This window comes from Emiliania huxleyi, assembly GCF_000372725.1.
Source record: "Emiliania huxleyi CCMP1516 unplaced genomic scaffold EMIHUscaffold_400, whole genome shotgun sequence".
NCBI lineage: Eukaryota > Haptophyta > Isochrysidales > Noelaerhabdaceae > Emiliania > Emiliania huxleyi.
The window spans coordinates 51,708-64,345 of NW_005198964.1; the positions used below are offsets into that span (position 1 = coordinate 51,708).

At 64.5% G+C, this 12,638-nt stretch overlaps 3 protein-coding genes across 3 annotated transcripts in view; 1 reads left to right on the plus strand and 2 right to left on the minus strand.

The window, feature by feature from the left end:
* Positions 1–3,087, minus strand: part of EMIHUDRAFT_470246 (hypothetical protein) — a 4,541-nt gene extending 1,454 nt beyond the window's left edge. Inside the window, exons 1-9 of the mRNA XM_005770058.1 lie at positions 2,421–3,087; positions 2,216–2,251; positions 1,948–2,056; positions 1,778–1,847; positions 1,301–1,541; positions 1,113–1,226; positions 647–688; positions 485–532; positions 139–333 (exon numbers count right to left, since the gene is read on the minus strand). Coding sequence (XP_005770115.1) covers positions 139–333; positions 485–532; positions 647–688; positions 1,113–1,226; positions 1,301–1,541; positions 1,778–1,847; positions 1,948–2,056; positions 2,216–2,251; positions 2,421–3,053 — 1,488 coding nt within the window. The 5' untranslated portion in view covers positions 3,054–3,087. The remainder of the gene's footprint in view (positions 1–138; positions 334–484; positions 533–646; positions 689–1,112; positions 1,227–1,300; positions 1,542–1,777; positions 1,848–1,947; positions 2,057–2,215; positions 2,252–2,420) is intronic.
* Positions 3,088–4,941: 1,854 nt separating this feature from the next.
* EMIHUDRAFT_243835 (hypothetical protein) lies at positions 4,942–8,159 on the plus strand (the record flags this gene model as incomplete). Its single annotated transcript, XM_005770059.1, has 2 exons — positions 4,942–5,040; positions 7,515–8,159. 2 exons carry the CDS (start codon positions 4,942–4,944, stop codon positions 8,157–8,159), a joined length of 744 nt encoding a protein of 247 aa, XP_005770116.1.
* Positions 8,160–10,664: 2,505 nt separating this feature from the next.
* Positions 10,665–12,638, minus strand: part of EMIHUDRAFT_243837 (hypothetical protein) — a gene marked incomplete at both ends in the record, with an annotated part of 2,681 nt that continues 707 nt past the window's right edge. The window contains 5 exons of the mRNA XM_005770060.1: positions 10,665–11,099; positions 11,173–11,229; positions 11,523–11,735; positions 11,966–12,125; positions 12,360–12,601. Of these exons, the coding sequence (XP_005770117.1) occupies positions 10,665–11,099; positions 11,173–11,229; positions 11,523–11,735; positions 11,966–12,125; positions 12,360–12,601 (1,107 nt within the window). The remainder of the gene's footprint in view (positions 11,100–11,172; positions 11,230–11,522; positions 11,736–11,965; positions 12,126–12,359; positions 12,602–12,638) is intronic.

Consider the following 12,638-nt stretch of genomic DNA (forward strand, 5'->3'; position numbering starts at 1 on the left):
ACTCCTCACTTCAGGGGGGGGGGGGAGGGTGAAGGGCAGAGTGTGCGATTCGGGCCCGAACTTGTGCTTTTGTGAAGGGCAGGGGGGAGAGGGCTCGCCTCGATGCCGTGTCGGCTAATCTCGGCTAATCTCGGGTACTCTCGGGTATAGTCTCGAGTATAATCTCGGGTATAATCTCGGGTGAGCTCGGGAGGGAGAGCTCGCCTCGATGCCGAGCGAGAGCGGCGCCACGTCGAGCAGCAGCAGGTCCTTTGTGTCCTCGGACGCCTTGCCCGAGAGGACCCCTCCTTGCACCGCGGCGCCGTACGCCACGGACTCGTCAGGGTTGATGCCCTGGGGGTGGGGGGTGGGGGGTGGAGGGACACTAATGCCCTTGGGGGGGGGATTGCGGGAGGCGGTGGGTGCTCGGGAGGGTGCGAGGGCGGGCGCGGCGTGGGGTGTGTGTGTGTGTGTGGGGGGGGGGGTGGCGCGGCGGTAGCAAGACCTTGTTCGGCTCCTTGCCGTTGAAGTACTCGGTAAGCAGCTGCTGCACCTGCGGGATCGGGGCGGTATAGGGTTCGGGTCATGTGTGGGTATGGGACGCCTGCTTTTGGCGACGCAGCGGCCGCGCCTTTGGGATGCGGGTGGAGCCGCCGACGAGGACAACCTCCTCGATCTCCGCCTTGCTCTTCTTGGCATCCTTGAGGACCTGTGGAGGGGGCAGGGGCAGGCTGGTGTGCAAGGTCGGGAAGGAGGAGGGGAGCGACGGGAAGAGAGGGCGAGTTTTATTTTCTGTGGGGCGTGGCTGTGCGTCCCCAGCAATCTGGGGTGCTCTCGGGTGCTCTCGGTTGCTCTCGGATGCTCTCGGTTGATCTCGTCCTTGAGAGCCCCCACCGCTGCTCCTCTCACTGCTGCTAGGAGGTGAGTGACACTGCTAGGAGGTGAGTGACACTGATGCGCGAGTATCGGGAAGAGTCAGTCGCAGAGAGACGCGTGACTCGAGAGACATGTGCTCCCCATCTAGGCGCGGAATCTCGCGGAATCTCGCGGAAGCTCGCGGAATCTCGCGGAAGCTCGCGGAATCTCGCGGAAGCTCGCGGAAGCTCGCGGAAGCTCGTCTAGGGACGGAGCACCTGCGTCACCGGCGCCATGGTCTTTTTGAACAAGTCCAGGCAGAGCTCCTCGAACCGCGCGCGCGAGATTGTCTCGCGCAGGTCGACGCCGTCCTTGAGCGCCTCCAGCTCGACCTGTTCACAGCGCGACGGTGTGAAGCAGACGCTGCTCGCGGTGGTGGGCCGATGTCCGTCCTCGAGAGATCGACCGTCGCGGACGTCGCGGTCGACAGCGTGCGCTTGGCGTTCTCGCACGCGCGCCGCAGCCGCTGCATCGCGCGTGGGTCGGCAGAGATGTCGAGCTTGCTCTTGCGCTCGAAGACCTGCGAGGGGGGGATCCAGCCACTCGGGGCGACGGGCGGCCTGCGGACGGCCTCTGCTCGCGCGGCCAAAAGTGCCTTGCAAAAGTGCGCCATCATGCGTTGGTCAAAGTCTTCGCCGCCGAGGTGCCTGCGCGGAGCAGCGGGGGGCGAGGTGGAGAGGCTGCTCTTTGGAGACACTCGAGGGGCGGGCAGACAACCCCTCTCCGGGTCCCTGCGCCTCATGGGGCAACCTCTCCTCTCGGGTAGCGCCCGTCTCGCCCCTCGGTTTGGCCCATCTCGAGTGCATCTCGAGTGCATCTCGGGTGCATCTCGGGTGCATCTCGGGTGCATCTCGGGTGCATCTCGGGTGCATCTCGGGCGCACGTGTCGCCGGCCGTCGCCTTGACCTCAAAGACGCCATCCTCGATGGAGAGCATTGTCACGTCGAAGGTGCCTGCGAGGCGTCAGCTCGAGCCATCTCGGGTGTCCGTCTCGGGGCATCTCGAGGAGAGTCGAGGAGAGGCATCGGCTCCGCATCTCGGCGCGGCGCGCGCCTCCGCCCAGGTCGTACACCAAGATGTTCTGCTCGCCCTTTCCCCCTCTGGCCTTGTCGAGGCCGTATGCGATCGCGGCGGCGGTCGGCTCGTTGATGACGCGGAGCACCTCAAAAGCCCAGTCCCGGGTCCTCCCGGGTCCTCTCGGGTCCTCTCGGTCGTCATATCGGACGCCATCTCGACGTCATCTCGGCGTCATCTCGGTATCCTCGCATCATACGCGGCATTCTCGCGGCATCATCTCGGCTTTGCAGATCCCGCGGGCCACCTTGAGGCCGGCGATGGTTCCTGCGTCCTTGGTCGCCTGGTGAAGAGAAGCGTGTGGTCAGGGAGGGAGGGAGGAGGGAGGGAGAGAGGGAGGGAGGGAGGGCCGCGCTGGCGTGTGCGTGTGCGTGTGCGTGTGCGTGTGCGTGTGTGCGTGTGTGGGGTGCGAGACAGTTGGGGAAGTTGCAAGAGTCGCTGCTTCAGCACGCCTGGCGCTGCGCGTCGTTGAAGTAGGCGGGGACCGTCACCACCGCGTACTTGACCTTCTCGCCGAGGTAGTCCTCCGCCACCTGCTTCATCTTGGACAGCACCATCGCCGAGATCTCCTCTGGCATCATCTCCTTGTCGCCCCTCGCGCCGACGCGGATCGCGGGCTTGCCTCCCTTGTCCACGACCGAAAAGGGCCAGTGCGCCATATCGGCCTGCACCGCGGGCTCGTCGAACTTGCGCCCGATGAGCCGCTTCGCGTCGAAGACGGTGTTGCGCGGGTTGGACGCCGCCTGGTTCTTGGCCGCGTCGCCGATCAGCCTCTGGTCGTCGTCCGTCCACGCGACGTACGACGGAGTGATGCGGTGGCCCTGGTCGTTGGCGATGATCTCGACGCGGCCGTTCTGCCACACGCCGACGCAGCTGTACGTCGTCCCCAGGTCTATCCCGATGCAGTGCCCGTCCACCTTGTCCTCAGCGCCACCGCGGAGCCGCGAGAGCTGCGAGAGCCGTCTCTGGCCGGGGATCGCGACCGCGCTGCGAGAGTGGCGCGAGGACTGGCGTCGCGCGACGGGCGGCAGGCTGCTGCCCGACGCCGAGCTGCTGGCGAGGGCCGTGAGGGCGGCCGCGAACATCCACGACGCTCGAGTCAAGCGTGGCTGCCCAAAGCGTGGCGTCTGCCCAGCGAGAGAAGTATTCGGGTGTGCTGCTCCAAGACGTCGCCTCACGCTGCTGAAAGATCTCGCGCCGGCACTTCATGACCGTATGTAGGTACCGTCTGAACCACAGCGTGTCCCGACTCGACTGCCGGCGTCCCAGTCCGGGGCTGTTTCTCTTCTTATCCGTTACCATGTAGAGCAACGCCGAGGGCGGGCCCTTTCGGGCTCGGGCCGCCCTCTCGCCCGCACCTCTGCGGGGCTCGCACGTGGTAGCGGCGGTCTGCTCACGACAGTGAGTGGGCTCTTCACGCTATCCACTGCGCCGCGGCTACGCCGCGCCCTATCCAAGCCCAGGGCTTGGTCTGCTGATACCCGCTTCTCGCTCAGCGCATCTCTGAGGCTTCCCGCGCGCCGACTGCTACGCGCGCGGCGAGAGGCGCACCCCATCGGGGACAGGATTGAGGCCCCTGTACATGCTCGGCAACGCCGCCGTCGCTGCCCTCCCGAGTCCTCAACATGATGCCGCACATGCGCAACCGTTCTGCGCACACGCCGCAGGGAGGAGTTTTCACTCCAACGTCCGAGTTTCTCCTTCCTGCAGGGCGAGAGACATCAGCCTCTCTACTTCCAGGAGAACATCTACGCCACACGCTATCCCGACGGTCCACAACCCACACTGCAGTCGATCCAGCCCTCGCACTCCCCACTGGAGATCTAGCGAGGCCCCCCAGGCTGGGACAGGATTGGAGCCCCTGTGCTGCGTCTGTGGTGATATGTGGGGGACACTTTCTCCTCCCTATTCATGTCAGTGACTCGACTGCGTCGAGGGGGGGGACGTCTGAACCACAGCGTGTCCCGACTCGACTGCCGGCGTCCCAGTCCGGGGGTGTTTCTCTTCTTATCCGTTACCATGTAGAGCAACGCCGAGGGCGGGCCCTTTCGGGCTCGGGCCGCCCTCTCGCCCGCACCTCTGCGGGGCTCGCACGTGGTAGCGGCGGTCTGCTCACGACAGTGAGTGGGCTCTTCACGCTATCCACTGCGCCGCGGCTACGCCGCGCCCTATCCAAGCCCAGGGCTTGGTTCGCCGATAACCGCATCTCGCTCTGCGCATCTCTGAGGCTACCCGCGCGCCGACTGCTACGCGCGCGGCGAGAGGCGCACCCCATCAGGGACAGGATTGAGGCCCCTGTACGAGCTCGGCAACGCCGCCGTCGTTGCCCTCCCGAGCCCTCAACACCGTGCTGCACATAGCGCAACCCGTACTGCGCACATACCGCAGGGAGGAGTTTTCACTCAACCATTCGAGTTTCTCCTTCCTGCAGGGCGAGAGACATCGGCCTCTCTACTTCCAGGAGAACATCTACGCCACACGCTATCCCGACGGTCCACAACCCACACTGCAGTCGATCCAGCCCTCGCACTCCCCACTGGAGATCTAGCGAGGCCCCCCAGGCTGGGACAGGATTGGAGCCCCTGTGCTGCGTCTGTGGTGATATGTGGGGGACACTTTCTCCTCCCTATTCATGTCAGTGACTCGACTGCGTCGAGGGGGGGGACGTCTGAACCACAGCGTGTCCCGACTCGACTGCCGGCGTCCCAGTCCGGGGGTGTTTCTCTTCTTATCCGTTACCATGTAGAGCAACGCCGAGGGCGGGCCCTTTCGGGCTCGGGCCGCCCTCTCGCCCGCACCTCTGCGGGGCTCGCACGGGTACAGTCAGGCATACCCGGGGCGATTTCTCTATCAAGCTGCGCGAGCGCGGGTGGCCCCCTCCCCGCCCTTGGGCTTGGCAGCCGCGGGGCGGACGACCGGACCGCGGCTTGGCGCGGCGAGCGAGGCCGACCACGGGGATGGGGGCCGGTGAGGATGGATAGCGTTCGTGTTGTTGGGCTCATGAACGGGAGGGCGGCACCCCCCGGTGGCGCTCCGGCCGGTGTGCGCTTGGGCACGTGCAGTTGGATTCGGGTACTTTGCTGGTATGGTATCTGTAAATAAGTGGAGTATTTACTTTCACACCCCTTGGGGTGTTCACGACCACTTGCGGTCATTACGCACTTGTGCGTTCACGCCCCTTGCGGCGATCGTTTCACAGTCTCATCAACCGCTCAGAAAACTAAAATACGCCAACCCCCCTGACGAGTAAGGACCGAACTATGCCAGCCCTCTTGTGGCTTCGACGCACACGCTACTTCAGCCACAGAGTCTAGGACAGGTCCATTAAGACTTTTCAGTCGTGGGGGTGGCTTTTGTTATTCCTTTCCGGTTTTATCATGACCGACCACAACCACGTCCGCCGTGGTTGCCACTACCACGTCCGCCGTGGTTACGTTCGACTCTATGAGTCGTGGTTCGACTCTATGAGTCGCTGGTTCGATCATGAGTTGCCACAACCACGCCCGACGTGGTTGTGGTTGCCACGCCCGTTCCCCCCAGGTTCGTCAAGCGCCCGCCGTTCGAGTTCGGCGATTGGAGCGGGGTTGATTACCCGTGTGTAGAGACTGGACAACAACTCAAACGAAGCCGCAAAGCAACATTACGCAGCCGTCGTGCATGGAAAGAAAATGTTGGTGCTCCACTTTTCTGGGCGAATACATTCGCGCCTCCGCGTCAGCGAGACTCAGCTTCTACGTGCAGTTGCTTGTCGCCAATGCCCAGGTGCGTCGCCGCCCCGTGCGCCCCAGCTTTCTTCCCAATTCCCCCCCCCCCCCCCCCACACCAACTCCTGTTTGCGAGATGTTGTTCGCGTGCGCCCGCACCCCACGGCGCAGGTGGAGGTCGCCAAGTGGAACAGATGCGTTGCCGATACACCAGACCAACATGATGTTGGCCCCAATCAAAGTACAGAGTTCGATCCGGGCACCGGGGGCAAATTTCGAGTGGCGGCCGCAAATTTTAGCCCCCCGCTACCCAGTCGCAGTCGTGCGACGTAGCGGGGGGCCACGACTACGTTTACGAAAACATTAGTAGTCCCGCGAGGTGTGAATTGGCCGCCCCAGTAGCCCCCTTTCCATCGAGTTGGTTTTTCGGCGCGTCCACAGAGCGTCCAAACTTGTTTGGGCGCGACCGTATCTCGCAACGAATCTCGCCGGCCGCACCGCCCCCACCGGCTTTCGTCGCCCATGCTCGGTCTCGACTTGAGTGCCGCTCGACTGGCCGATGAAGAGCGACCCGTACGACGCGCACTTGTCGTCCTCCCTCCTCGCCACATGACGGCCGCCCTCCGACACCGACAGTCGCGCTCCGCACGCCTTCGAGGTCAGCTGCGGCCGAGCGACGATCGGCTCGTCTTCTCCGATCGCTGGGCGCGGTCACTCTCCGGCCCATCACCCGCCTGCCGATCACCTGTCCGCCTCGCCGCGCGCGGGCCGCTCGCCTGCTCGCCACCGCCGCCGCGTTTCCCCGCGCCGCCACGCTTCCCTGTGCACCTGACCGCGCTCGAGCCGCCGTTTCCCCGCGCCGCCACGCTTCCCTGTGCACCTGACCGCGCTCGAGCTGCGCACAGACGGCGCGCTCTGGCAGACAGAGCAGCGGCCGCCCAGGCGGTCGCTGCTCCGCCCAGTCCGAATCCGTCCGCCCGCGCGTGCCGCTGCCGCCGCCGCCGCCACCACCGCGCCGCGCTTCCCCGCGCCGCCACGCTTCCCTGCACCTGACCGCGCTCGAGCTGCGCAGGCAGACGGCGCGCTCTGGCAGACAGAGCAGCGGCCGCCTGGGCGGCCGCTGCTCCGCCCCGTCCGAATCCGTCCGCCCGCGCGTGCTGCTGCCGCCGCCGCCGCCGCTCCACCCGGTTGCCGTGTGTCGTGAGAGTTTGCTTTGTGCATGTGTATGTCGAATGTGTGTGGACTTATGTCACACTTGAGCCTCTATCTATGATTAGTAGACCGGTACTCGGGTTTGGATGGTAGCGGGGGGCCCCGCCGGAGGCTGGTTACTGATGAGCTCGTAGATTTTGATTGTCAACACGCTTCCGTCTTGAGACTTGGAGGGTGTGGGAGTGCGGGTGGCGCGCAGGTGGGCGCGCGTTGTCCGATCATCGCACACTCATCGGTCATGGGTCATCGCTCATCGCTCAAGAGGCTCAGATCGGTGTCCCGCGGGCAAAATGAATGGAGTACACCCACAGAGGTGTGCATAAACCAGATCCCACTATGTTATATCATAGGATATAACATACTGAGATACCAGGCTCTTCCCTGGCTTTCAGCTATCAAGAAACCGTCTGATTTCTAGGAGGAGGAGCTCTGTATTCTGCTTTTTCGACATATCCCACAGATCACATCCGGGCCATGGGAATATCGGTCCAGACGCTCTGGGTTCTGGTTTTTCGAGGTGTGAACGATCTCCCGGAGGGGTCATTCCGCCGGAATGACCCCTCATTAACTAATCGGATTCCGAATGGGTCGAACGGGAGTACTAAGACAGCAGCATGTTCTGGGTGGGAGGAACCCTTGGTAACGTTCTGGTTTCTGGTTTCTGCGATATCGAGTGCGATGGAGCGCCCCTCGTTGCTTTCACCTCTCAACGGCGACGAGAAGCGGCTCACTACGGTGCCTCAGCGCACAGTGTCGCTCCTCTGTGAGACTGACGCAAAACAGGCCAGCGTTCAGTTGCTCAAGCGCCAGGCACTCGGCGTTTGGCACGCCGACGCCCTGTCCGACGTTGAGAATGCCATTGGCGACCTGCACTTCTGGCCAACGACCTGGTCGAAGGACCCTCGCAGCCATGACTACGACATGCAGCGCCTCGGACGGTCCAAGCGGCTCGACAATCGCGAGCGCTTCGAACTCTTCCGATTTGTGGTTGGCAATGGCGCATCACCCGCTCTGGCCGTCGAACTCCTTGCCGCGTCGGAAAGCCTGCCAGACACGTTCGCCATAACCCAAATGGAAAACCTCGTGAAGAAGGCTGCTGAAGGCAGCTTCTCGAAGTACGTTCTCTCTCTCTCGAAGTATAAGGCATACATCATGGCGGACCGCAAGTGGGCCCCGGTCTTTTGCGTGCCAGAGCAGAAGCCTCTGCCTCTTGGAGAGTACTGCCCATACGAAGACGCTCGCAAGGTGCTTGCACGGCAGAAGAAGCGCCAATAGGCCGGCTTGCTGGTGTCCGATGGAGGCCGCCATCGCTTAGAGTCGCATGTGGAGCGCCACCGCCACCGTGGGCGATGATCGCTGCCGCCAGCCCGCAGTGCATCCTCCGTTCCTAAATGCATCGTAGTCATCTCCGCCGAGGGCGGCGTCCCATGTCGTCGTCCATGTCACTGCCACGCTACCTCGCATTCAGTGCCGTGCCGTGAGCGCGGCCTGTGCTACGTGTGTGAGCGTGCCCACGGTGTGAGTGGCGGCCTGCTGTTGCGCGCACTCTTGTGTCGTGTGTGTGTGTACAGAGACCACGCGCCAAGCCAGCGCACATGCTAAGCGCACTGCGTTGTCTGTTTATGAGCTCTCTAGAGCATGGTCGTTCCTAAAGGCGCAGCTAGGCGCAGCCGACACATGGGATGGACATGGCAAGCACATGGCATGAACATAGGGCAGGCACGATTCGCGCATCTCGACACACGACTGCACCTCCTCGTCGACTGCTGTCTGGTGCTCCATGTGAACTACAACCTCTCCCTCGGAAAACGCCTTCTTCGTGCCGAGGCCAGCACCAGCGTCAGGGATCGAGGACTCGATCGCCTCGACATGTGGGAGAGTGTAGAGCATGCAAAAGTCAAAGACATGTCCAGGAGGCACGGCAGCCGACTCCTCGGCGCATGGCTCACAGATCGCCTCGTCGTCGCAGGGCTCGCAGACACGGGAGTCTTTGGTGGACGCCTGTCGCGCAGCCCGTCGTCGCTTTGCGAGGCGGAGATTGAACGCGGCTGCAAGCCCTTCGCTCGCGGACAAGTCGACAGTGACCGTCGATTGATTGCCCGGCTCCAGCTCCGCGGTTTGGTCGGTGCGACGCGCCGCAAAGGGACGGCAACGTACACAGAAGCGCGATCCAGGGACGGGCATGCCAGAACAGCCCAAAGTCGCCTTTCCGTGCTTGCCCATATCGACAACGCGCGCGTTCCGGTTGGAACAGCACTTGCGCCGATATTTATGGTGTCCATCGATGATGTAGCAGTCGCACGTACTGCTGCCAGGCACCGGCTTGAGGCAGCGCGACGCGTGCTCTCCCGCCCAAAATGCGGTAAAGCGGGACAGCAGGCACTCGGGCTGGAGGCGGCCACTCGCATCTCGACCTTGGCACTGCTTGAGCAAAGTCGCATCGAGCTGCTCCTCGGATGTGAAGCCCAGCGGCTCGGATGGTAGCGGCTCCCCCGCCCGCGACGCATTCTCGTCGCGCCAGCGCAGGAGCGACCACGCTAGCCAGGTGTGCCCGAGGCGTTGTCGCATTGTATGGACGAGGTCCTTTGACTCGCCGCACCGCATTGCCCACTCGTGACAGAAGGTCTCGAAGCCGGTGTGAGAATGCACCATCTGTGCCGACAACCTGTCGAGCAGCGAGTTCTCGAACACGGTGCTCTGGGAAAGCTGGACCCAGCGGCGTGAGGATGCAGTCGCCCCTGGGTAGGGCACCTGCTTGCCAGCTGGGATGCGCGTGCCGCCCTCAGCGTACGACATGCTGTGCCACGCGGAGCACCGAGGGCAGGAGAGGCCATTGAGCTCGCCCTTCAGTCGCCCGTGCTCCGCATAGACCGTTGGAGATGAGCACCTGCTACCCCACTTGACCACCAGGGGTACCGCCTCCCCAGCGAGGCCACACGCCACGCAGTGCTCTACGTCCGGCACGAGCCGAACGGTCTTGCGGCTCGGGTCGTCGCGAAGCTGAGAGGCAAGCCGATCGACAATGGGCAGCTTCTTTAGCAGATACCGCACCGCAGGAGCGGAAAGGCCTGCCGGCATCTCCCCAGCAATACGCTCCGCGCGTAAGGGCGTCCCAGGTGGGTAGAGGTTGAGCGCAACCACGAAGCTGATGAAATCCTCCGCCGAGTTGATTGGGTGGAGCTCCTGCGCGAAGGCACTTGCGCCATCCTTGATGTGTTCGAGCTCGTGGAGACCGAGATCGTCGAGCCAGCTCGCCATCGGGGACCGAAAAAGCAGATCCCAGAATAACAGATCGCGTGACGCGCAATGTTCTTTCTCTCTGTGATTTCGTGCTCGATACCCCCGGGTACGGACGGGGGTACACCTGTTCATTGGCCGGAATGAGCTCATTAGGACGAAGCGGGAGATGTATTCACACCGCAGAAACCAGACCCACGGGCAGATCCCGCGGGAAATCGAGGCGGGTGTCCCAGAAAACAGATCCCAGAAAAAACAGAGCGCACCGCAGAAACCGACCGACCCCTGGGTTTTCGGCTATGCGAAACCGCAATGGGAAACCGGAGCAGAAACCCTATGGGAAACCGAGGTCTGGTATCTGCTTTGTGCACGAATGCACCCACACGTTAGTAGACGCGAAGAAATGATGTAAATGCCAACACCTGATCGTTTTTACTACCATTACACAACGCCCCGTAAGCCAAGGACTCGGCCCTACCCACGCAAGCAGGAGGCTAGAAACGAAAGGAACACCAAACTAGATCCACCCGCGTGCGGCAGAAATCATTCCTCCTTTGCATGTTCGGCGCTCGTTGGCGCAACGTGCGGCTGGTTGAGCTCCAGCTGATGCGTGAGGTCGGTGGACTGCTTGGTCAGCTCGCGGAGGAGCATCGTCGCGTACGTCGACGGCGGCAGCGTGAAGCGCAGCACCACTGCGAGGCGCGGCCCGTCGGCGACGCCCTGCGGCTCGGGATCGCCGCGCAGCCGGGCCAAATCGGTGCGCGCGAGCGGCACGCGCGGGTCGGTGTAGCGAAAGTACTGCCACGAGAGGTCACGCGGCCGCTGGACCAGCCGCCGGTACGCGCCCGGCATCACCATCTCCTTGACCTTGTGGTGGAAGGAGGCGGGCTCGAGCCGCTGGCGGGCGAGCAGCTCGGTGTACACTTCGGCGAGCTCATTTTGCGGCATCACCACCTTGGTCCCCGGCAGCGGCAAGACCTGGTGGCGAGCGGGCGAGGGAGAGGTGGCAGAGCGCCCGACGGCAAGCCACACACACGGGTATAGCACGCACCACATCCTCGATGGAGTAGGTGCGTGCGGCCGCCTCCTCCGCAGTCACGACGTGCGGCTCAGGCAAGCCGTGCGGCCCGCTGTCGCCGCCCTTCGCCGCCTTGCCCACGCCGCTGTCACTGCCCTCGGCACCTTCGGCGCCGTCGGCACCGCCGGCCGCTTCCTCAGCCAACGCGGCGCCGCCACCCGCGTCCAGCTCGCACGCCACCGCCTCGATCTCGGCTCCGGTGGCCGCGCCGCCCGCCACCGCATCGGGTGGCAACACGAGGTCGCCTATACTTGCACGGCGGGCCGTCGCGGGCGGGGCGGCGGTGCGGCCCGGCCCGCGGCCTAGCAGAGGAGGCCTTCGACCGCCGCCTCGCAGCCGTAGCGGCGCAAGCGCTCCGACGCGGCGTGGTTCCACACCCAGCTCTGCAGCGCGTGCAAATACATCGAGCGCAGATTCTTCGGCAGCCGAGAGAGCGCCGCGAGCACGTTGGACGAGCCGCTGTCCCGCAAGCCTTCGAGAAGCTGCCGCGCTACGCTCGGCCGCCGCGGCAGCAAGCGCAGCGCGGCGACGGCGTCCTGTGACGCACGAGGGGCCAGTGAGACGCAAGGCCGCCTCGGCAAGGCGGGCGCCCCTCCCCCGCGCTGGCCCCGGGAAGGGGCAGGGGGGCCGCCTGCGTGCTCCAGAAGATGCGCCGCGCCTCGAGCTCCTCTGCCGAGTCGTCCTGCGACGGCGCGAGGAGCAGCCGCAGCGCCTACACACTTCGTGGACGCTTCCTAGACACTTCCTAGACACTTCCTAGACACACTCCCTCGTCGAGCTGCCGCAGCGCCTGGGGGTAGTCGGCGCGTAGCAGAGCGGCGCCCACCTCATGTGTGGCAGCGTCGACGTTGGCGCCGAAGCGCTGCAGCCCAAAGTAGTTTGGGAAGCCGTGTGTCCGCAGGCCCTCCAATGCCGCCTGCACGTTGCTCGGCACCAGAGGCGACGGCGCGCCATCGCCGCCGCCGGCAACGCCGCCGCCGGCAACGCCGCCGCCGGCATCGCCGCAGCCGGCATCGCCGCCGCCGGCATCGCCGCAGCCGGCATCGCCGCCGCCGGCATCGCCGCCGCCGTCAGCGGCGTCGCTGCCGTCGACGTCGCGCAGCGTGATTGTGAAGTGGTTGCCGCCGAGCATGCCGAGGCGGAGGGGCGCCGGGGCATACGTGCAGTCGCTGGCGACGAGCGAGTCACCAAACGGCTTTCGCGCCATGAGCTGCTCGATCTTTGACGCGGGCAGCCGAAAGGCGGAGACGCGCTGCGCGGTGACGGCGCGTCGGTCCTTGGTGCCGGCGAAGGTGAAGAGGTTCTGCGACACGTGCAGCGACTGAGCGAGCTGGAGGATGGCGTGCAGCGTGTCGCGGTTCTCCTTGTACAGAGTGAACTCGAGGTACCGGTGGCTGCCTGCCTGCCGCCGCGCGGGGCAGACGCGTCGAGGGGAGGGA